This window comes from Athalia rosae, chromosome 3 (genome assembly GCF_917208135.1).
Source record: "Athalia rosae chromosome 3, iyAthRosa1.1, whole genome shotgun sequence".
NCBI classification, from domain to species: domain Eukaryota; kingdom Metazoa; phylum Arthropoda; class Insecta; order Hymenoptera; family Athaliidae; genus Athalia; species Athalia rosae.
Window position 1 is genome coordinate 22,232,768 of NC_064028.1, and position 23,155 is coordinate 22,255,922.

Consider the following 23,155-nt stretch of genomic DNA (forward strand, 5'->3'; position numbering starts at 1 on the left):
CCGATCCAAAGAAAATTCGCCGAATGTAAGTAAGATTGAAAGAACTTGTTTTTTTTTTTTTTTTTTCCTACCCTCTGGTCTTCGTGTCTTATTCGGTGGCTGAACATCAGGTGTAGCCGATGAATTTTCGGCGTGAGATTCGAAATTAGTGAATTTCGTTGAAAATATTTTCACCTTTAGCGAAACATCAAAGTGTGAAGAGAATCTCTGGAAAGCGGGTGTGCATTATACCGTGCAGAGTAGGTTATACATAGGAGTTGGGATCCGAGACGCTACATAATCCGATGAGGCGAAGTTGGTAAATTTGTTAGAGTAAAAGTCAAGCCTTTGACTCTGATCCGAAACGCACTCCCGTATCACCCCGAATACAATTGAAAGAGCTTTTCCATATCCTTCTCGCGCTTCTTCTTCTTCTTCTTATTCTTATTCTTATTCCTTTTTTTTTTTCTTCTTCTTCTTCTCTTCCTTGATCTACGTGTCAAGGATGAAGCAAAGTAAGTGACGTACGAAAGTACGTGAGCCAACATCCCGTTGTTAGTAACAAGGTTTAAAGCACCCTCCGCAAATACATGTACCCTAGCCGCAGTTACATTCGACTTTCCCAACTTTTTTCTATTCCCTCTTCCCCGCTCCCATTTCACCTTTCTCGATGAAGATCGCACTATCCCGCGTACCGTATAAAAAGGTGCAGAGGGCTCGCACACACACACACACACACACCGCGTAGGTACATAGAGTACATATAATACCATCGTCCGTGTACGAGGTGTTTTCACACGCCCAACACGTGTCCCGTGTCACAAGCTTCGGAGAAAATTATTGGACGTTTGTTCGCCAGGGGAGTAACGTAATGGATCAAGATGTCACACGCGGCCAGGATATTCTCAAAGTCCCATGTATTTCTATATACTCTGTGTGTGTGTCTACACGACATAGTTTACACGACGACACAGCAAACGCGCCTCCAACATTTTGCTTTCGCTTGAAATCGGCGCGTTTTCGACCAACGGATTGACGTCATCCCGGGGGCCTGGTCGTGGTCCATTTTCCCACCACCTACGGTCAATGAATTTTCCGGATTGCAATGAGTCCTGGGAGTCCGAGGGGGGTTAAAATGATGCGGTGATCAATAGTAAAATTGAGGAGTTTCGATTTTCCGTGATGCACACAACGATGAAATATTGAAATTTCCACATGAACTTTGGAGTACACTTTGCACACGACTGACTGAAAATATATAGGCAACGTTTAGAGTTAAGTAATGGGAAAACGAAGGAGCTAGTTAATTGCAATTTCATCAGCTGCAAGTGGTTTAAACTTTCCAAGAAGTTGTCTTGAGATATATTTACCTGGGTTTGTATATATATATATATATATATATACACATCCAGTCATAGATGGTTCGAACAACAAGCTTCCAGTCAGTCTTCGAAGTCAGAAATCGATCGCAGCCAACTTCGGAGTGCGGACCCGTCGAACTCATTACCAAAGAAACTCACTTACTATTCACGAATTTCTTTTTACCCCCCCTCGACTAAAAATACCGAATGAAAAAAAGTCACAAAACATCCCCATTGACAAATGAACACGGATGTAAAGTGATGGGTTGAAAAGATGTCGGCTCGTATATTCCTCCCCCGCCCCGCCCCGCCTCATCCTGCCCCGATAATTTGCAATCTCTTCCGTGTCAATGTTCGTCTCCTGAAAGGATAATGACAAGTACACAGACCGCGTACAAGCGGTGTGCAAAATGAAGAGAAAAAACTTTCAGCCTCCCTTGTCAAAAAAAAAAAAAAAGGGCAAACTATGCACAGAACGGATGTTCAACACAACGAGGGTAATCGTAACGCGACGGTGAATTTTTTTTTCCAACATTTCGTTTCCAGTTATCAGTCAGTAAGGACGGACCCTTTGAAGATTCACGCCTATCTCTTCTCCTCCGTCACGCGGGAGTTCGCAGTTCACGTGCGTGTGCGTGTGTGCGTAAATATGATACAAGTCGAGCACGTGTACGTCAAAGGACCGATAACGCGGCGGACGTGTGTGTGTAGGGGTACGGGCGTCATAGTTGCCTACCTTTGCTGACAATGAGCTTAAATTTCCATATATCCTTTCGCCGTTCGCGAGCCTTACAAATTTGCGTTGCTTTACTCATCCGAGGATCTACAGATTATGGCTTCGGGATCTCATCTCATTTACTGCCTAGCAACGCTCGCTGTGTTACGCTTTTCGTTCGCCACTTGACTGCAGCGGGCACAAAATGTACGGTAGGGTAGGCTAGGTGGTATAGATATATATACGGATGTGTCTGATGTATACCGTACATATTTCTTGTATAATTTGGTATCCGGTATTGTACGGTGTCAAAATTGAAATACTTTAGTCGAGGGTATTTTACAGCCCGGTGTAATATATTTTACCGTGTCAAGAATTCCTTATTCTTCGTGAAATTATATTCACGTGTACCTTCCGCCAGAACCGTAAAACGATTTCTCTTCATATAAATCCGGAGTTTCGTTGGCGAACCCTCGAACAAAAAAAAAAATAGAAAAAAAAAAAAAGGAGGAAAAAAATGGAAGAACTAATAAAATCTAATTGTCCACAACGCATCGATCATCCGATTCATTCGAAATTTGGGAGGGATACCACTCGATCTTCTCTTGTTTGTTTTAATTAGTATTCATCCGACTTTTGGGTTTTCATGATTAAATATTTACACGGCGAGCGAAGTAACGTGGAATTAATCGAGGAAAATCGATGGGGGATGACGAACAATATTTTCGTGTTTTTCGAACGCTAGCGAGGCGGTGATGCTTTTAGGCGAAATTCATTCTTCATTTATCCGGGAACTTCCATTGCCGCGTAGAAAATCCAGCGACGATAAAAAATGAAAGAAAAGCGGGCGCGCGTTCGGAGAGGGAAGAGTAAATTCGGATAGTAAAAATTGAATCTAGGCGAGACGATGTGTCGCCTAGAGCTCAGTCAGTCATATCCGTCGACAGCGTACTCGCAGCCCTTCCGTCGTCGTCGATTCGGCGAACGGAATTGGTAGCAGAAGAAAACGCGCATCGCGGTAAGGAAGCGACGTCGCGGGTACGCCGGTTGCACGCATCTTGCAGAAACTGTACATCGTGCACTCATCGGTATGCAAAAGCATGTCCCCTGGTTTCCTCGACTCCGCGTTGGCTCGGGGACGTGAATTCTCCGAGACTACGACGTGGCCCCCCCCCCCCCTAGTTTCCATTATATAAGCTCGTAGAATTCTCTCTTCTCCTTTTATTCTCGAGGTACTCCCCACAGCCTCCCCCATCCTCATTTCACAGAGGCTTGAACGCTGCGCTGTCACCTGATAACGTATCTGCTTACGGCTAAACAATGTAGCGACTCTCCAGTTGGCGGTGACAAGAAGAACAAGAGGAAGAGGGAAAAAAAGAAGAAGCGGAGGAGGGGAACGGGCGTGAGGAAGGAGAAGGTGCAGGGTAGGGTATGTATAGAGATAATCCCGTTGCCCGGCGTAATAAATTGTCGCTGAATATTTAGCTGAATATTTGATTAATCTTAAAACGGGAGCACGGTCGGCGAGGGTTGCGTTGATGTTCCGTCGTCGCGGGCCTAGGATGAGCCGGAGTATCCTGCGACCTTGACGCAACCCCCCCCCAACAGAATAGAATGTCATCCCGCCGAGCAACCTTTGCGGATCCCGCGTTTCGAAAGAACGAAGACAAAGTAAGAGCAAAACGATCATTACTTTCGAATGGAGTCCCCGTCTCAAACAAAGCACGGTCGCTCATCGCTGCCGCAGGTCCAGGTTTTCGTGAAAAAAAAAACAGGAGGTAAAAAAAAGGGAATATTAATCCTAATATCCTCCCGGACGGGAGCCCTGATAAATATTAACAGACTCCTGCTTTTTATACACTCTCCCCCGACAGAAGCTTTCGGGACAAAATGTACATGGAGAATTTTTTGTTTTGCTCTCCTCTCGGTTCGTTTTTCTATTATCTGTATTTTATACGGTGGGGGTAAAAAAATTTTAGTTGCCATAAGCTTTTATGTGAAATCGTTGTTTTTCGGAGTCGGCTGTTTTTTTGTTTTTTTTTTCATCTGATTAGCGGTTAAGGTCAGGGCGGTTTTGGCGAAATTTCTGTCTTCTGGTTTTCTCGGTTTTTCAAGCTTCCGCTCTCTTTGCGCTGGAGTTAATCTCGTTCTTAACCAAACCACGAATAATCCGGTGTGCGGTTGGAATAGGCGAGGTAGCTGTATATACGTATACCTGACGTATTCCCGGACTAATGAAATATATCGCGGTATTATACCAAATCCGCATTCCTCTTGAATAAACAAAGGAAAACAACGCGCGGTAGATTTCCCTCCCCCGCAAGTTCGGAGGTCCTGAAAAATAGAGATCGGGAAAACAATGAGATTCGAAAAAAAAAACGGCCTAATCGTTTTCCATAATTTGTGGTGCGCGCGAGTACGGGTACACATTCAAAAGGAAATCGAACTCCTTTCGCCGTCGTTATCCCGGTTTTTCTTTCCCGGGAAGAACAAAACTTGGAAAGCTGCATTCGGAAGGGCCTGCGGGTTGCGGGCGACGTCGGCGGGGGAAACATTTCCATTTTATTGGACAGCGCGAGCGTGGAAGGATGAGAGTATCGGTGTCGGTAGGCATCGAGTGTCGCGGGCGTCGCGACGGGCGACGTCGTCGTGCGCGCGTTACGGACTACAATATAGGAATCCGAATTGGGCAACGTGCAAGCACTCGACCGTCCGCGGGTTCCGCTCCGGGACATCATCTGCATGCCGACTATGCTCCGCACCCCACATTTCCACGTACACGTACATATACATACATACAGCAGCGGCGTATACCTTGTCCCTACAAAACCAGCATCACTGCAAGCCCTATACACGCTCTGTGTAATATGAAATACATATATGTGTACTGATTATGCAGGGTGACTCACCTACGCTGCAGAATTTCTATATATGTAAAGCTCAGGGCTACGCGTACGTACATAACGTCGCTATATATATATGCCCGGGGATATTACAACCCCAATGAATGTACCACCTACAGAGGTGGTACATTCCACGTTGAACAATAAATTGGTTACAAAAAGAGAGAGAAAAAAATGAAAAAAACCCCGATGTAGTTTATAATTGATGGATTGTTCGATTCGTGGACGAGCGTGCTTTGGTAAAAAAGGTAAACGAACGAATTATCGAATTTGTACAAAGTGCGTGAAAATTTTTCAATTCGTTCTCATTCCCTGGTGCCGAGCAACGACGGTGTTAGTTTTTCAGCCCACCCGTTGTACAATTACGGTACACAGGAGGGGTAGGTGTACGACAGACGTTCTTGCGTTCGGATCTACACAATGCGCGACAATACACACAGCAGCAAGGCAATCATCTCGTTACAATACGTTACGTTACGTTACGTTGGGTTACGTTGCGTTGCGTTGCGTTATATGCGTCGCCGCGTTACGACGGAAAGCAATCAAACAGCTCGTCACGCGCGCGGGTGTCGTCGTCCCCGTCGAATCCCCCTTGCGACACATTTAGCCCAAATACATGATTAATGTTTAATTATAATGACGAGCTATTGATATAATGGTCAGCCGTATCCGTGACCCGCAGTCTGCCATCGTGTTATATATATATATATACGTAGACAGGTACACGCTCTCTCTGCGTTACGTACGGGGCGTACGAGTCGATTCGACGACCTGCAGGGCTTGACCTTTGACCTCTCGGATCGGGAGAGCGATTTTTGACGCCCTGATTTTTTTCACCACCTCATTCTTTTCTTTCCTACTTCTCTCGCGTTCTTTCGAACTAGTGCCCAGGTGGAATTGGCTCGAAATGTCCCATCTGTATATATATACGTGGAGCGCGGGGATTCCGGCAGGTTATTGTGTCGTGGTTATAATTATCATTTCTGGTCCTGATTCCGGTTATCGTTCTGTCATCTTCACTGACATGTTTGCTGCGTCGGGGAAAGTACGAGGTGGAAGGTATATATATATATCCCCCGCACCGCGCCGTTGAAGGATTAGGGTGTTTACCTTTCCGAGAGCGGAGACAAATGCCGGTGGCATTATTGATAGTGGTTCCTACGAGTACGGACGTAGTTTATCTTATTCTCATTTCGGGTACCATCGCTGTACGAAACGATCGTACCTGCAAAACCGCCTATACCACCGCGCCGTAGCAGAAGCAAAGTTCATTTCCTCAACCCACGGAGATACAACGAACTCATTTTTAATTCAAACCGGCGCCGTATAGATGATCGCGTTCTCAACCGGAAAGGGTGAACATTTATTCGTCAGAGCGGACAGGCGGCGGACGCAAACGTGAGGTGAACAACGTTCGCATGTTATTTCCCGCAAATCGTTGGGCAAACAACGGTCAGCACGTCGGACAAAATTTGTTGGAGACTTTTTTTTGGTCCGCAAGAAAAATTTCTCGTTCTCCGTGAGCAGGTACTTGTCCCTGATTTATTTTGCTACGGAAAGAGAACGAATTTTCACTCGGTCGGACCATTTTTGAGAATTCATCTTCCTTTTTTTTTTTTTCGAAACCCGGAAAATACGAGTCAAAATGCTGCCGCATCCCTCGAGAGGGACGAAAAAAAAAAAAAGAAAGAATGATATTTCGACAAAGTTTTGAAACTAGCGAAGCTCCAGGCATTATATGTGGAGCCTACAAACGGCACGTGGTGCGTAAAGTGATATCGTGTCCCGTCGAATACGGGACACGAGAGAACGACACCGCGCGCCGCGTTGCTTTTACTAAATTTATTCCCATTGGGAACGAACGGTGTATACGTATATATAGGGAAGGAGGTGAACGTCGGTAAGGGGTGGGTGGAAAGGCGGACGAAAAGGTATGGGGTCGAGATGCGCCCGGTGGGGGTGGAGGATTACTATTTACCGTATAAATTTGCATGGGTTTCAGAAAATCGGAGAAAGCGAATCCCCTCGTAAATCTTAACCGGAATCTAAAATCAGTGATCCCCATTTATGCGTTCTAATCCCCCGGATGCTCGATTCCCATACACGCTAAAAGTGACGCGATCCGCATCCGGCTGCCCGTCGAATTGCCATAGTTTTTGGTTTTTCTATTTTTGGCACAATTCCACCGGGAAAAGCTCGCCCTTCGGTCTCGCGAATTGCAAGAGGGGGAAAAAAAATCCGGGACGAACGAAAAATCATCGGAGAAATATTGGAGTAAAAAATTAAAAAGGTAGCGCCGTCGTGCAGAAATCCGGGATTCGCGAAACGGGAGCTTTTTGCCGACCCGTCGCGAACGAAGCGTGAGATACACACATCGGTGTGATATAGATGCCGGCATCTGAAAAAGGAGTAGACGGATATACTTATGAGTCTGATAGTTCTTTGGGTAATTTTTTCCGATAATTATTTCCTTCCTTTAAGTAATGAGATTTCTCATCGCGAATCGGAGGGGCGTGCTTACAAGAAACGGAGGGAAGATCTATAATCCCGTTTACAGTATAAATGATATTCCGAGATTATCAATCCTAAACCCGCACGTTATTATTACCCGATCATCAATTCGCTTGGATTTGCAACAGCATGCGGAAAATGGGTGTGTCATTTTGTTCAATTTCTACTTGTAGTTACAAATCCATACCTGTACATATATGTATATAAATAATATACCCAGAAGCTGATTCGTTATTGCCTCATATTATACTACAGAGGGGTATAGTCGTGGTTCCCCTCCGGTTGAGTCAACGATGACCCATCAATCCGAGGAGGGTAATATTTCGTTATTATATACCTCGGTCGTATAAATTTGTATTAATGTCTTCCCCGACGTTTATCGTTAACCATAAGTCGTTAGCGTCCCCTTAATATCCCCCCCCCCCCCCCCCTCCCCCCTCCCGCCCTTCTTCTCCCTCATCACCCCCCTCGGTAAAACCATTAAGCGTTCGTTTAGTTAGGAATAAACTCACTCCGTTCTTCTGCATTCTTCTCCTCATTTGTTGGTTATCTATACAATTTACCCTATGGGGGTGCGAAATATTATATAACAACCAAGCGTCGCCATAATTTCGGTAATATGAATAGATTATAGCGCGACTTGAGGAAAAAAGAACAAAATTTCTCTCCTCTATACTTCTGTTCTCAACAAACATTCGCATTACGTGTGACGTTCGATGAAATTTGGACGTTAACTCGAAGGTTCCGGATGCACTTGCGTACTCGGAAATTTCTCACCCCGTCGACCTCCCCGAAATAACGTGCTCGCGTTCACGGTGAAAACTGTCTGAGATTTTTTTCGATACTTCTTTTTATTTCCCTCGTATTATTTCGCTTTACTCTTTTTCTAATTCTCCTCTTGTCACGCAAATATAACGCACCGCGATCCTCGTGTCACGGACACGTCGTCGCACGCGATTTCTTTATTTCCTTGATTCCCCCCAGCGCACGCCGGGCTTCTGTCTTCCCATTTCTTTCGGCTGCAGTGGCTTCGGGTTTTTGGTGAACGACCTCATCCCCCGCACACATACTTTTATATCTCCAACATTTTTCCCACGGAAACGTTGAGCGCGCTGACAGCACGCTGAGACGTTCCCCGCCAGAGCGTGTACGACGTATACACAGGTATACTTATACGGGGGTTGAATTTAGTTGAAAAGTTTCTTCGCGACGCGCGAAGATCCCGCCGTGTCTGCCTGCTCGGTTGTTTGCTTTTTCGAAAAATCGCGACCCTTAATAATATACGGACAATGTATAACCCACGTTACAACCCCCCCTCGCAGTATACAAAATTTTCGAGCGTGACTACGAGAACCTGCGTCTCGATGCGCGTTCGATCGCTTTTCGTTTTTTACTTTTATCCACATTTACGAAATATGTACATGTACAAATGTTGAACACGTTAAAAGTTTGGTGCTACGCACGGCGAGTTTATCGGTGTACCTGTAACTCGGGCGCGGTAATGAATTTTTTTTTTTGCGCTTATACACTTTTATATTCACCTTCGTTTTTTTCCAACGCACCTCTCGAGAATTTCCTCAGAACCTGTACAATCGTACGCGGCGTCGTTTTCTGAATTCTCAATATCTTTCATTAAGCATATATTTTACGATTTTCCCCCGCTATATTTGTTACACTTTACGCTTTTCCTTATTATATTCTCCGGTCTATACGTGCGAAAGCTGCACGTGAAAGCGTCTCGAAGCGGAGCGGCGAAGAGGAATAAAAAAAAAAAAAAAAAAAGGAAAAGTAAAACGCCCTGCTTATACATGTGGTATAAATACTTGAATACCATTACATAAATTGTAGCCGACTTATTTCAGTATATTTCTAAGGTTGTGTCTCGCTACCGTATTCCCGAGGGATTTTTGTCGGCGGTCGAGGGTTAACTACAAAATCTTCTGGTAATCCCTAAATTTAGGTGACAATCATGCAGCCGACTGACCCACCGCACTACACCCTACACCGTACGCGGTATCCACGAAGATTTACCGAAATATAACCGAAATGAGCGAAAGAAAGAAAGAATGAACGAAGATCGTCGAGGAGCTAAAAACGCGAAAAGCGGGAGCCGCGAAAAAATAAACTGAGAAAAAGCGAAAAAATCCGGGGAAAAAAACCGCCGGCTCTCTACTCGGTTCGCGTTGATTGTACGCTGATAATACTTAAAGTTCGTCCGTGCGCGCGACGAGCAAAGAGTTGGCAAGGATGAAAAAAAAATAAAAAAAAAAAAGGATAGTGGAAAAAAGAGCACCGGGAGGATCAGAGGAAAGCACGCGGGACTTTCGTGGAATGTGAAAAACAAGCAACAAGAAAAAAGAAATGAGTGGAAGAAGAAAAGAGAAAAAGAATCAAGGGATCAGGCGAGAAGCAGATGAGGGCCGGAGAGCGGACGGTACGAAAGTGAGAGAGTAGGAAGCTAAAGCTACATTTTAGGAAGGGGGTGGAAAGTGTGGGAGGAGAGAGAAGAAAGTGGAGCCAGGGGGGGGGGGGGAAGGGAGGATGGTGGAAAATATAAGGGGAAGAAGAAAAAGGCACACCGACGCGAGTGCCAATATCTTCGTAGATTTGTGGGTGCCATGGGCCCAACCCCCCCCCTCTCCTTTTTTCCGCCCTTCTTCCTTCCTTCCTTCCTTCCTCCCTCGGTTTCTCGCTCTCGTTCCGTCTCCCTTTCTCTTCCGCTAGCAGTTCGCTCTCGGCCTACATTTTACTCCGCGGATATCACGCCAAGTTTCCACCGGCTAAACTGCTGCAAGAGATAAATAATATAACTTACGACTCGCACGTATTCTCACGGGTTTTTTTTTTCTCTCACCCTGCGCCTCCCTAACTCCTTCCTCCGAAACCATCCGATCACAGAAGCGTCCAAATTCGCGCGTCATGGTACAGGGGGGAAAAATAATGTAATAATAATCTCATAATATAACTGAGTGAACCAACGAGGTTCACTATGGACAAGTTTTTACCGTCACGTTATGAGTTTTTTCCCTCGAACTAGTGAGATATCAAATAAATTGGAGGAATTTTTTTAATTAATTACCGGTCGATAAAAACCCTAACTTTTTGCATTCTCATGCTACAGTATTGGAACCGGTATTAATATCGCGAATTTATAATAACTTTTTTATTTTGTCTTCGGTGTAAATTGTTGTTTCATTTTTAATATGACGAAAATACGAACGTCCGTGTGAGCGGTAATTTGTTATATCTGCGTACGTACGGTAGATTTGATTTTGATTTTGATTTTCCGAATTGGAATTTCACGAAATTTCAATACCAGCGATATTATTTCAGTACACGCGTCGTCAATATCTTCGGAGGGGACGGCGAACAGGTTATTATTGCTCCCCGCGTTCCCGTGTTTTGTAAAATAAAATGAATCTGTTTCGGTTGAGATAAGACGACGCGTGCCGCGGATAGCGTCGAAGCTTTCGGACGCGCGATATGAGAGGGGGATTATTCCCGTACACCAGACGCGCGAGTGTCTGTATCGTTAAATACAAAGGGTGAACATCAGCAACGCCGCCCCGGTTACCCTAACTATGCGCGATGCATCAATTGACTAAGCTCGTAAGCCCTTTAGTTAAGTTAGCACATGGTGCGGATTCGCGTTCGCTCATACCGAGCCCCGTTTCGTTCTCCGTCTCCGTCTCTTCTCTATCTTCCTCCCTCCTTCCTTCCTCGTTCACTTCCTTCCTTCCTTCCTTCCTCCCTTCATAGTTTCATCTTTCTTCAGTCAACGCACGCAACAGTCGGGCTTCGAGAACGGCTAGCCCCACATAACGGAAGTCTTGCCTCGGTCTCTAGATCCTGCGGAAAGGAAACAGACGTGGTTGCGTGACCGAGGTGTTGGCTGTCATTCCGAGGTGGTCGGATCTCTTCCTTACCCCCCACCTCTATCTGGTCACCTGAATAATGCAGCGTCTAAAATCGTTTCTGGATATCAAACAATACGTCCGATGTGGATGATAGGATATTTCAAAACCAAATATAGCGAAGAGGAATTTTCGTAAATCCTAAATATCGTAGACGGCATACAGAATCCGTAATGATTGACCGGCTCGCGTAAATTCGCGTAGAAGAAAACAAAAACCAGAGAAAAAGAAAAAAAAAAAAACTCGTAGGCGATTAAAAAATCTTATGCAAATCCTTACGCCATGACGGTGTAATTACCACAATGGTATACAAGGTGGTGGGCAGTAATAAACGCGAGATTTTCCACCCGACTCAGAGAATGTTTAACCACGAACAATTATACGTACTTTAATCTGCAGTATATCCTGCAGGTTCTACGGTTCTACTCGCAAGGGGGGAGAAGGCGAAGAAAAAAGGATGTGCAAGAAGAGGAATTAAATAAAAGAGAAAAGGTGGTAAAAAAAAAAATATATGATAATAATAATAATGATGATAAAAATAGGTGGGTACATAAAAGCGTAACAATATTTGCTCCCCTTTAGCTGCTACTTGCAGGTAGCACTCTTCAATTTTTATATCTACTTTTATATACTGCAGGATCTGCAGGAGCACTTTCCGCGTCTGCAGTAGCAGCGGCGGCGGCACCAACGGCAGCGGTAGGAGCAGCGGATCACAGAGCTATTTCAACCGGACGATTAACTACGACCTGTTAAATTCTCCTCGACTGATGAAAAGATCCGAATTGGGTCGGGACGAATGGAATAAAATTAAAAGTGGAAGGAAAAAAGATTTTCCTTCCCGGAGTCTTTTCAAGGTTCTGTTATTTTTTTTTTTTTTCATTTCTTTTCTCAGTGCGCCGAAAATTGATCTTCGCCAGTTTGCAACGATAATTAATGTGTAAGTAATTCCTTGTGAAGATATATCTGTGCCATGCTTCAATCACACCGCTTCTCGGTTCAAAGTTCGTTCGTTAATAGTTAATTGGAACATTTTCCCTTCACGGTTATATAGGATGATAGACGGAATACCAAAAATCGTAGCGTTGACTTTGCCCGAAAGTTCAAGAATTTCTAAAGTTTTACCGTACATCGATAATAAATCCGATAAATTCCAAAACTTTATTACAACCTCCGTAATATCGTCGTAATATTGTGCCAATAATAATCTGCTAGACCGTGTCCTTACTAATTACTCTTTTATAATATTATCATCCCTGTTATTACATACAACATACTTTCATTGTGTTTTCAGTGGCGTTTTATAGACTGTTAAGGGTTCGAGTTAACTCAACTTGGGGAAAGTTTTTCAGAGGAAAGAAGATATCGGCTCAAAAAGAGGAGATAAAGAAAGAGAGGAGAAGGGTCTTTTACTTCCAACCTATTCGTTTGATATAATTTCTTTTTTCTTTAATCTAATCGTTTTCCTCTATTTCTATCTGTCCCGAGCAGCGGTGGTAAATATATACTTTCGATAAGTATACCGAAAATCCACTCTATATATAAATAATACATCAATCTCACACATAATTAACCACCCTTTTGTCTCCCTCATGCACGAGAACTTTACAGATTATATATATATACCGACAAAGATCCCCTATATATTTATTATCTGCCCTAATTACAGGGTATAAAGTATGTATGTACTATATAGGTATATAATACGTATATACTTTCAAGTGATACCCACCAAATTCTGCTGTGTCTGTACATATATATATTTAGAGATGTATAGGTAAACGCGTGAGGCTTTTAACGGAATTGCCTTCCGAACTCGCGCCGCGTCGGCCGATTGCAATAGTTGCAGTTTACTAATTATTCATCATCCCTACCGCGCTCCGTTGCCGATTCGGGATCTATGCATTGCCAGCGAGAAATATTTATCCTCTTTCTGTCTTTGAAAAGAATAAAAAACCACAAGACTCTTGTTTCATATACGAATAGGTATATATACGTAGTTTTTAATTTCAGGTATCACCACAAAAATTCATTCCTGCAGGTTACGGTGCCAAAAAAAGAACCTCGAAAAAGTTCTAGACGGACAAAAAATCTCGCTCGAGGGCCTTCAACATTCCTCGAGCTTTTTTTTTCTCGTCGATAAACGTGGACATGTTTTTTTTCCACGTTTTTCTCATGCTGTGGCTAATTTGAAGAGGTGCGTGCGTGGGGGGGGGGGGGGGGGGGGGGAGGGGGAGGAGGGAGGGCGCAATTTCAAGCAAAAATATTGACACCCCGAGGTTGTCGCAATTAATTTCTCAAGAGCTTTAATACTTGTTAGACGAATATTGAGTCGAGTTCAAAGAAAACGAAAGGCCCGTTGGTTGAAAAATTTTTTCTCTTATCGTTCGGAATAAACCGAGGCATGTATCCTGATCCTGGTGAGATATCACATGCGAAAATCGCGGGATCAGCGGGACTCAAAGTTCGGCCGGAGTCGACTGACGTACGTCGCCTCCCGTTGCAGGGGTGCAGATCTGATTGAGGTGCAGCTTAGAGCTTTGGACACCCCACCGGTAAACCCTCTTCGAGCCAGTGCGCACGCAGGGAAATAGGCAGGAGGCCAGCAATTCGGGCTCCCCGAAACGTCAGCCAGGTCGTGGCGCGACGCCCTCCAGAGTCCAACCTGAGTTCCGAACGTAGTTTAAAATCGATGCTTCTCGCAGGTTAACGTTCAGTCTGCGAGGAACCTCCGCGCGCGTCATATCATCGCACCAGGTGTACTCGGAAAACACCCCTTGTCTGTCACGCGTCGAAAACAAAAGCTCACTTTGTTCAACTTGTTCCGAAACCGGAATGAAATTTTGTCCGAAATGATCTACAGCCGATCGTTAAAAATGACGAGAGAAAAAAAAGAATCGTTGAAATGATTTTGAAAAATGACGCATGAATGGCAAAATTTTCTTAACGATATAACGGAAAATGAATCTTCGCCGACTTTTTCTGGGATCGATTTCAGACTTACGTTACGAATATGGGGAGGAACATTCGAAAGATTACTACGAGAGGATCGTCTGTAATTTGTACGATAAAAAAAGTGTATTCAAAAAAATTTTACCGCCGAGTTTTAAACAGTAGAGAAATCATAGATCGTTGAATATTCGTGTAGAAAATCTTTTCGACGGTTGTGAATGTGCTTGAAAATTTCCATCTGCTCCTGCAGACGGACGTCGAGAAGGCGCCGAAAAACGGAGGAAAAATATTCTCCGAGTTTGTCATCAGCTTCGCTTACGTCGTCACCGGAAGAAAAAACCGGAGTTCTCCAAACGAATCTCAAAAATTTGGTGAGTACGAAATCCGATTAGCAACAACTTCATCGACGAATTACGGAAATCGAGGGTTGAAAAATCTGGTGAAACGTGCGACGCGTAAGCGAACGAAAAATATGGTTTAAAAATCATTGTAAACGTAGGGGATGACGGTTATTATGGAATAACACGTCGTTTAATAAAGTGAAACGAGTATTGCGAAAGCGTCGCGACGCGTGCTTTATTCGCGTGTATTATACAAACTGCTTTAACGTCGTTCGTCGATATCAAGCGACTCCCAAAAAGTTTCCCACAGGTAGTTCTTTGTCGAGCGTCCCGGAGCTTTCGACGTTATTGGGTCGAAAGCTCGACAAATTTTTCTCCTTCACAAACGCAATTTAAAAACCCGCACCTATTATCGCTAATTTCTTTCGGTTTTTTCATTTCTCTTCGCAAGCAGCGCGTCGTCTCTCCTTTTTTTTTTTTTTTCTTCTTGTTTCTTTCAAGTTTTCGCAAATCTTGATGATAATTGAATACGTTATTCCATAATTTTCTAACGAGAAGCTCTTTTTATGTATGTTCGTCAGACAATGGTGTGCCGAGAAGGGATTATTTCACTTAATATATAAAAGGCGAGCTTTTGTGTTACGAAATTACCGATATACTATACCGTTCATTCTTTTTCCTCTCTCGGCGAGCTTAACGGTCGTAAGCTTTACCTACGTAAGAAGGGAAAGAAAATGGAATGAAAAAAAGGAAAGAGAATAAATAAAAGTAAAGGCAAACGAGAGGTAAAGAAAAAATTCCTTTTTTTCTTCCTGTAGCTAATCTCTAAGATAACTTAACTAACGTTGATCCTTACCAAGGCGTGCTTCGTTTGTCGAAATTTATATAGATATACCTACGACCGCACGATAGTACCTTCGCTACCACCTCTATACTTTAAACTGACGAAGGATGAAATAATTTTAGCTTCTAGCGTAAAGCAAACTAACCCTCAGCACTCTCTCTCTCTCTCTACCATAGGGGTGAAGAACAAGCGTCTGCAGGAAGAGAATTTTGTCGATGGGACGTAAGCTTTAAAGGCTTAAGCTCGCTCTACGTGTATACGCTTACCTTGTTCCAAGTCTTACGCCAGAGAATGATTTTTTATCTTCCTAGCGATTATCCTATAAATCAAAAAAAAAAAAATCGTCGAACAGCATATCCCCGCATAAGGTAACGCGCGAAATTCAAGAAAATACTTCCGTCAAATTATCAGCGTGTAATGAATTGTGTATATTCAACGTCGGTGCTTTGCACATTTTTTTTTTTGCAACTTTCCAAAATGTAATTAAGAATTTATTTCATTCCGTTTCTTTTTTCGCGCTTTCTTCCTTCCTTTCTCTCGGTCGTAAAAATTTTTTATTCAAGTGTGCACTTCGCGGTACAGTAGGTAGCCAAGAAAAAGAAGACGGAGTAAAAACATTGAAAAAGAAACAAAATAAGTAAAAAAAAAAAGAAAAAAAAAAAAAAAAGAAACGAAACACTACGCTCGAAAGCTCTGGCCCTCGTGTTCGCATTTTCTCGGCCCGGTTGGGCAACTCGTCGACGCGCTTCCCACCACTTCACAAACCAACTCAGCTGGTATAACGGGCGCAGAAATTTTCTCCGACAAAAATCTCGAGTAGGTTTAAGATTTTTTTACGGATTATTTTGTTCTTTTATTTAATATTTATTTCTGTTTGTCTTTTTCTTCTCCATCCCGAGGGGGAGGTGAGGAGGAAAGATTTACCTTTCGAACCGGAAATTACACTCGCGATGTGTCGTATAATATTTCGACGAAGGAAACGTGCCATTTTTTTATGGGAAGTAGATAATTGTTTTTTTTTTCTTTTCAAATTATTTCACAGATTAAGTGGACAATGAAAGTTTCAGACCGGAACCTCCTCCTAATGGATGAGCGTACGTTTGCGTGGATATGGAGTTTCCGGTGAGAAACGATGTTCACCTGGTTAAATCAAGCATGTCGAAGCGCAAAGTCATCGCGAAGGTATTTGTCAAGTTGTAGCATAAATCGATATGGGCCGAGTGTAGGGGGGTGGGAGGCTTTTGAAGAGAGAAAGAGAGGAGGGAAGTGACGATCGTGGAGATTGGAAGATAGCCTGGTCCACGCTCTCCGCAGCTTCTATCACCTATGTGCGGTATATATACAAGCTAAGGCGATAAATTTCATTTAGAAAGTTCGTCCGGTCTACGGATGAGCTATGGAAGCGTTCTAGGAAATTGCGAATCTAAGCTTATCACAGCAGCGGCAGAACCTAATACTGGGCAGTTTGGCGATTGGTACTCAGTTTCGACAAATTAACACCCGATCGGCACACCTCAAGGGATTTCCCCTACCCAAATAATTACACCTTACGTCTACGCCGCTTCTTCCTTTTTACGGAATTTACATTTACCTTTGATCACCGGCTTTTCGATCAGGTCGCGTAATTCACGCCACGTATCGCGAGCAAATCTGTACGTGATGTATTTACATAGGTATGTATGTATGTACATACTACGTATTTATTTAAAATCGAGCGTATATAAATGTGGAACTATGAGATGGCGAAGGTCGGTGAATATTTTTGTACAAATATAGGAGGGCGGTATATTTTTTGTTTTCGACCAACAGTGGAATCGGGCACAACGGTCACGCCGTGCACGCGTTACATAAATGTCACGTACATCACGACACGAACCCCAAAAACAGGCAAGTCGTCCTCGCTTTCGCCCTTATCCTCGTCATCGTCTACGCCCGGAGATAATCTACGAGGATTACGGTCCCGAAAAACCTGGAGAGGGGCGTAAGCCGACGGTAACATACAACAATTTTGTTAACATTATTATTTTTCTTGAACGAGTCGCGACGTCGTTCTTTTCGGACTTTTTTTTTAGTTTCATTACACGCGCGTTCCCATATATTTTCATATGTCGCGTAATTTTGTTCCTGCCCAAGGCTGAGAACCGCAACAACGAACATCAACGATTCCTCTGATTTTCCATGTTCCTTATAATTATTCGTTAACTCTTCGGAAGATGGGTTATCGCGAATCGAGCGAAATGTCGTTTTTTCACAGCCCTCGATATGTATATTTCTGAAAAAATGCAGAGGAAAAAGAACAAAAAAGGCGAAAAACGACGCCGATGGAAGAAGTAGAAGGGAAAAAATATGGTCTCGAGACAAACGAGTAGAAGAGAGTCGTAGTAAATCCTCGTCTTGGAAGGGGATGGAGGTTACTTACCCCTATTATATACGTCCAGTATTATAAGGTGGGCAACGTCTGTCGTCTGCAGAATTTGTCGAGTAGTAGTCGTCCAATAGCCAAGCTACCTACGATCCTCTACGATCCTCGAGGCGATGCTGGTGGATGTAGGTGTACTATAGATATACATGTAAAATATATGACGTATACAGGTGTATAATATATGTGGAAATAAGTATAACGAGCTTGCGAAGGCGAGCCGAGACTCAAAGCGAGTTTTTCAAACAGCACGTGCAATATACAGGAATTCTCTACCAGCTATTGTATTTCACACAGCCAGAATATAACAAGAGAATTGTGGGAGAGTGGAAATCAGAGGGGGATGGAATTTGCAATATTTTTCATTTCCACCCATACAGCGCGCGAACTGCGAAGTCAATTTGGATGGTAATAAAAAAAAAAGAAAAACAACAAAAAAAAAAAAAAAGGAAAACAATATCAAGTGCGAAGAAATGAAAAATGGAACCGAGCCGAGAGAGGAGGAGTCGAACGGGGATATATGAAGGATCGGAAGTCTCGAAAGGAAACGAGAAGACCAGAGAAGAGTGATAAAACAAAAAAAAAAAAAACAGATCACGAGCGACAAAATATAATAAAATAAACCAAAACAGAAGTCTCCGAGAAAAAGGAGAGAAAAAAGCACGCGATAAAAAAAATAAAAAAACAAAAAAAAAAACAAAAAGTTAAACGGAAGCGCAGGGTAAATAGGGATATATTAGCGGGGTCGGTACTTTGGACCGTTAGAGAGCTTAAAGGGGGATCGCGGGGGAGAGGTGGTAGAAGTTGGGGTCTGGTGGAGGAGGAGGTTCAAGAGGGTCGTACGGAGGGCGGGAGAGGCACGGGGGACGAGGAGCGGGTTGTGACATTGACGGATGAAAGCGGAGAAAGGCATCCCTTGGCCCAACCCCCGTTATGCTACATAATTTACAACGCGCCCTCGACGATGGCGAGCAGCCCAGCTAGCGCTCTCTCCTTGCCCAACGCTTAACTCCGAGAACTCCCTTATACGTAAAGGTTATCCGCGACGAAGACGCACCCTCAACCGGCTCCGCGCGGGATCCGGAATTCTATGTGAGTTTTTCTTCTCCCTTTTTACTCCGCTTTCTTTTTTCGTCCTTCTCTTATCCTCGCGGCGCGGAACACCTGGAACGCACCTCTGCATCTCCGTCTGGAGAGAGCGGCGGCAACGTAGTCTCCCTCGGGACCCGAGGAAAGCATATTTTCTTATGCCTGAGAATATGCTCGAAAGATGGACGGACACGGATCACTGCAGCCGAATTCGTGCGCCTCTCTTTTTTGGCAGAGGGGTGGAAAAGGCTTTCTTTCAGAAAACGCCCTTTTCTCTTTCCTTTCTCAGTCTTCTATTCTGCGCCGAGATGAGGTACACGCATGGGATATTTACTCTACTAACGATTAACATTCGGCGAGGTGAAACGCAATTTCGATTTTTCAGAAGTTCGAAAAATGAATAAAATAAAATCAGCCTTGCCAATCAAACTTGGAGAAAACTTTTTTTTTTTGTTCAAAATATTCCTCCATGCCGGTAATTTGGAATCGAAGTTTTACTTTTAGACTTGGGTCCATCGCGTACATATTATACGTAGTAGACGGGAGCTTCCGCGCCTTGACTCGATTCGCTTGACCTGATTCAACACTCGATTAAACCGTGATTACCCCCGTGAATATGTACATATATAGTCGACGACGATCCAAACCAACCTACCCCCGCGGGGTGCTCCTTATTTCTGGAGTAGTCGAAGGAACGAACCATCCCACGCAGACGTATACATACATACATACATATAAACCTACATAATACGCTGCCTCCAGTCGGGAACTTGGGAACCGGAGATTGTGTCCCTAATTTATAATTTACTTAATTTACAACGCGGAATCGGGAGATTCCAGGAGCGGCTGAATTCCCTGCACACGGTTCGTGTACCTAATACACCGCCCCGATGATCGGGAGAAGAGACGAGAGTCCCGAAAAATAAAATGGATGTAAAAAAAAAAAAAAAAATGCGGAACACCGCGTAATATATCGTGCATAATCTTATCGCGCTGCAGTAGTTTTCGGTGTTCGGTGAAAAAAAAAAAAAAGAAAAGAGAAAAGAGCGAGAGAAGAGGAGAAGAAGAAAAAAATGGATGTTATAAAAATGGTGGCGGGCCTCGGGGCGGGAGTCGCTCACCCCCGAAGGGGGTTGGAATCGGTTGTATATTTCTACGTTGTTGTCGTGTGCGGTGCAAAGGATATTATAGTCCTTCCGAAGGTATATCAACGGTATCTCACATTTGGAAGAGTCTTTTTTGGACGGCGAAACCCGCACACACGTGACTAACACTCGTGACGTTACTATGCAGTAACACTTTGCACAAAACTGATGTCGGCTACGGTTGGCTGTGTTATCTTTTGAGGGGAACGTTGCCGAGGGTAGGGGAGGGGAGGGGAACTCGGGAACGAGAATGGCATGCGGCGAGACGGAGGAGCGAGGAAAACTTACTCGAGAGAGAAAAAGAGGCGGGAAGTTAAAGGGGTGGAATGGGACGAAAGATCCCTCGCTTCGGAGGCAATACCATCAGATGAAAAACCCCGCCTCTTGTGTCATCCCTGTACCATGAAAAGTAGGTGGCTGTACATGCGCACACGGATATACCGTACATACATATAATACGAATACGTACGGTGGGGTATCTCGATATATAACTTGAAACCGCAGGGTATGCGCGATAATGGTGACCGATACGCAGAGGAAGTTTTCTCTATAGACTCGACGATCCTGCGGAGCTACAAAAGCAAAATAACCCGCTATGTTGTACACGCGATACAAAAGAATCCACGTACGTCTCTACGTACGATGGGTGTACGGGTAACGTACCTGCGCTACGTACGCATGAAATTCTTACAATTTTTCACTGTGATTTCAAAAGATTTACCGCTTCTTACGAAATCCTTTGCTCCAGATCTGCGAGCTTTCACTCGGAATTCGCTAGTCGTTTCATAGTTGAAAGTGAGTGAAAATAGTTTATTGAAATTCACAGAGGAGAGAAAAAAAAACAAAAAAATCGCAATCCGGAGGATGAAATAAAAAATTCAATCAAAATTGAAACTCACCTATTTACATGAATCACGTTTAGCTCGGGATTTCCTACAGCTACAGCTCCGAAGTGTCCTCTCGTGTAATTTTAGGATAAAGTCCGGAGGGAGTAGACGACGGTCTACAGGTTGCGTTCACTAAGGGAGAAGATTCGCGGGATATAGTTACCGCTGGTAGTCCCCCAGCCAGACGTTGTTGTCTTTTACCTTACCTGGGTTTCGTAAGTACCAAAGCGTGCCTAGGATTCCGAGGCCTACCGGGATTTCTAACGCCGGCTGAACGTTACACGCCCGTATCCGTAGCACTCGCGGAGCGAGTCGTCCGATCCGAAACCCGGTTCGCGTGTACAGGTCCAAACATAGAAGCTGAAAAGTCAAAATCAGCGCGGTCGAACGCCTTGGGCGTAGTCATCGCGTTCACCCCGTAACGGCGCACATCGATCACAGCCCTGATCCGAATTCGTCATTAATTTTTGTCAAATACTATTCACTGCTACGGTACCTGATCAATTAATTACCCCGAGGCGGAGCTACGGGTGCACTCGTATAAATTGGTGTATTTGATTCGTTCCGCGTCCCTTTTTTTATTGAAATTTTTTTTCCTTTTTTTTTTTCATTCGCATACCACAGGATTCGGGACGCTCGTTCGAAACGCGCGCATCGAACAATTTACGGTACGAATCGTCGATCGATTTTTGAATGAATTCTCATTTTTTGCTCCAGGTTCACATGAACGATCTCTGAGGAAGGATCTATTTTTTCATCGTAGACGATAGCATGAAGCACGGTGATTCCTTTTCGACGTTGGCCAACTACCGTTACCTCTGCGTATTGTTCACTCTGCTCTGGCTGGGCGATCACGTGACATCGATCAACTCGAGTAAGTATAGCAAAATGAAAGTGAAGGAAAGAGAGAAAAAGCAAAAAAAAAAAAAAATGGAGTATGAAAAAGGTTTTTGAGAAATGTTGATTTTATTTCCGTAAAATACCGTCGTCGATTTTCGACGATAAAATTTTTTTTTTTTTGTCGGCGAAGGCTCTCCGAAAAACGGATTTGTTTCCCGCGTGTGTTTAGCTGTGTACAACGTACACACGCGATATATACATAGTATCGCGTGTACATATGTACGTACCAATATAAAAGGGATATAAATTGAGATTGAGAGAATTCACCTCAACTTCCATCTGCTCGGAGGCTTATCCGATCGACATCGTGCGCTTATTTTCAATTCGCCTTCTCTCCGTGTGCTCGAATACCTGACTTACGTCGGATGTATGTATGTATGTATGTATGTACGTGTACATATTTACGATACACGTGGATACACGTATATTAGGTATAGGACAATAACGCGCTGGTAGATAATAATTTCTGGTGCGCTCGTTCGTCGTCCTGTTGTTTCAGCCTCGATATTTCCTGTGTACGCGTTACCCGTACCTACGTACATGAGAGAGATTCGTTCGGAGAATTGCTTTGAAGTATCGAGTAGGTTCCCATCCACCCCGCGGCAATATTTCAGCTCGCTAATTATCCAGCCGTATATCCTTCGCTGTAGGTAATGTTGCGAATAGGTACACCTCACATTTGTACTTATACAATAAATAAACACACGTACACGCATGGGGTGGGTAACGAGGAAAAAAAAAAAAGTAGAAAATTTCACATTTCAAAAATCCGAATTAAACACGAATAAGCCAACGAATACGATGATACAGTTGTTTTTGTTTTTCTTTTTGTTTCTCTTTCATCGTGAGAATGGAATATAAACGCCGCGAGCGTCGCGTCTTAATTTACAGATTCTGAAAATCCGATAAACATTTTATGGAATTTCACCTGTACCTATAGAGACGAAAAAGAAGTTCAATTCGTGAGCTTCGTAATTTCAGTTTTCACAATGATAAGAAAAAAAAAAAATCAAGTGTATTCGAAGATTAATTCTTTCACACGTTTAACCGTGATTGACGTTTTAAAAAACCTCCACTGTTGCGACGTCATTTTTTTAACATTTTATTTCGATTGAGGTTTATTTTATTTCGCTGGAGCGCGCATCGGGGAAAATTTGTAGCGAATTCGAAATGAATAAAATAGAGAGAAATGATGTGA

At 43.6% G+C, this 23,155-nt stretch overlaps 1 protein-coding gene across 2 annotated transcripts in view; it reads left to right on the forward strand.

Moving 5' to 3' along the window:
* Positions 1 to 14,017: 14,017 nt before the first annotated feature.
* Positions 14,018 to 23,155, forward strand: part of LOC105693179 (discoidin domain-containing receptor 2-like) — a 38,502-nt gene continuing 29,364 nt past the window's right edge. Inside the window, exons 1-2 of one of the 2 annotated variants that reach the window (XM_012412946.3) lie at positions 14,018 to 14,703; positions 21,775 to 21,931. In XM_012412946.3, the coding sequence (XP_012268369.3) occupies positions 21,829 to 21,931 (103 nt within the window). In that variant the 5' untranslated portion in view covers positions 14,018 to 14,703; positions 21,775 to 21,828. Of the gene's footprint in view, positions 14,704 to 18,895; positions 19,029 to 21,774; positions 21,932 to 23,155 lie in introns of those variants that run through there. The other variant, XM_048652034.1, reaches the window with a different exon arrangement.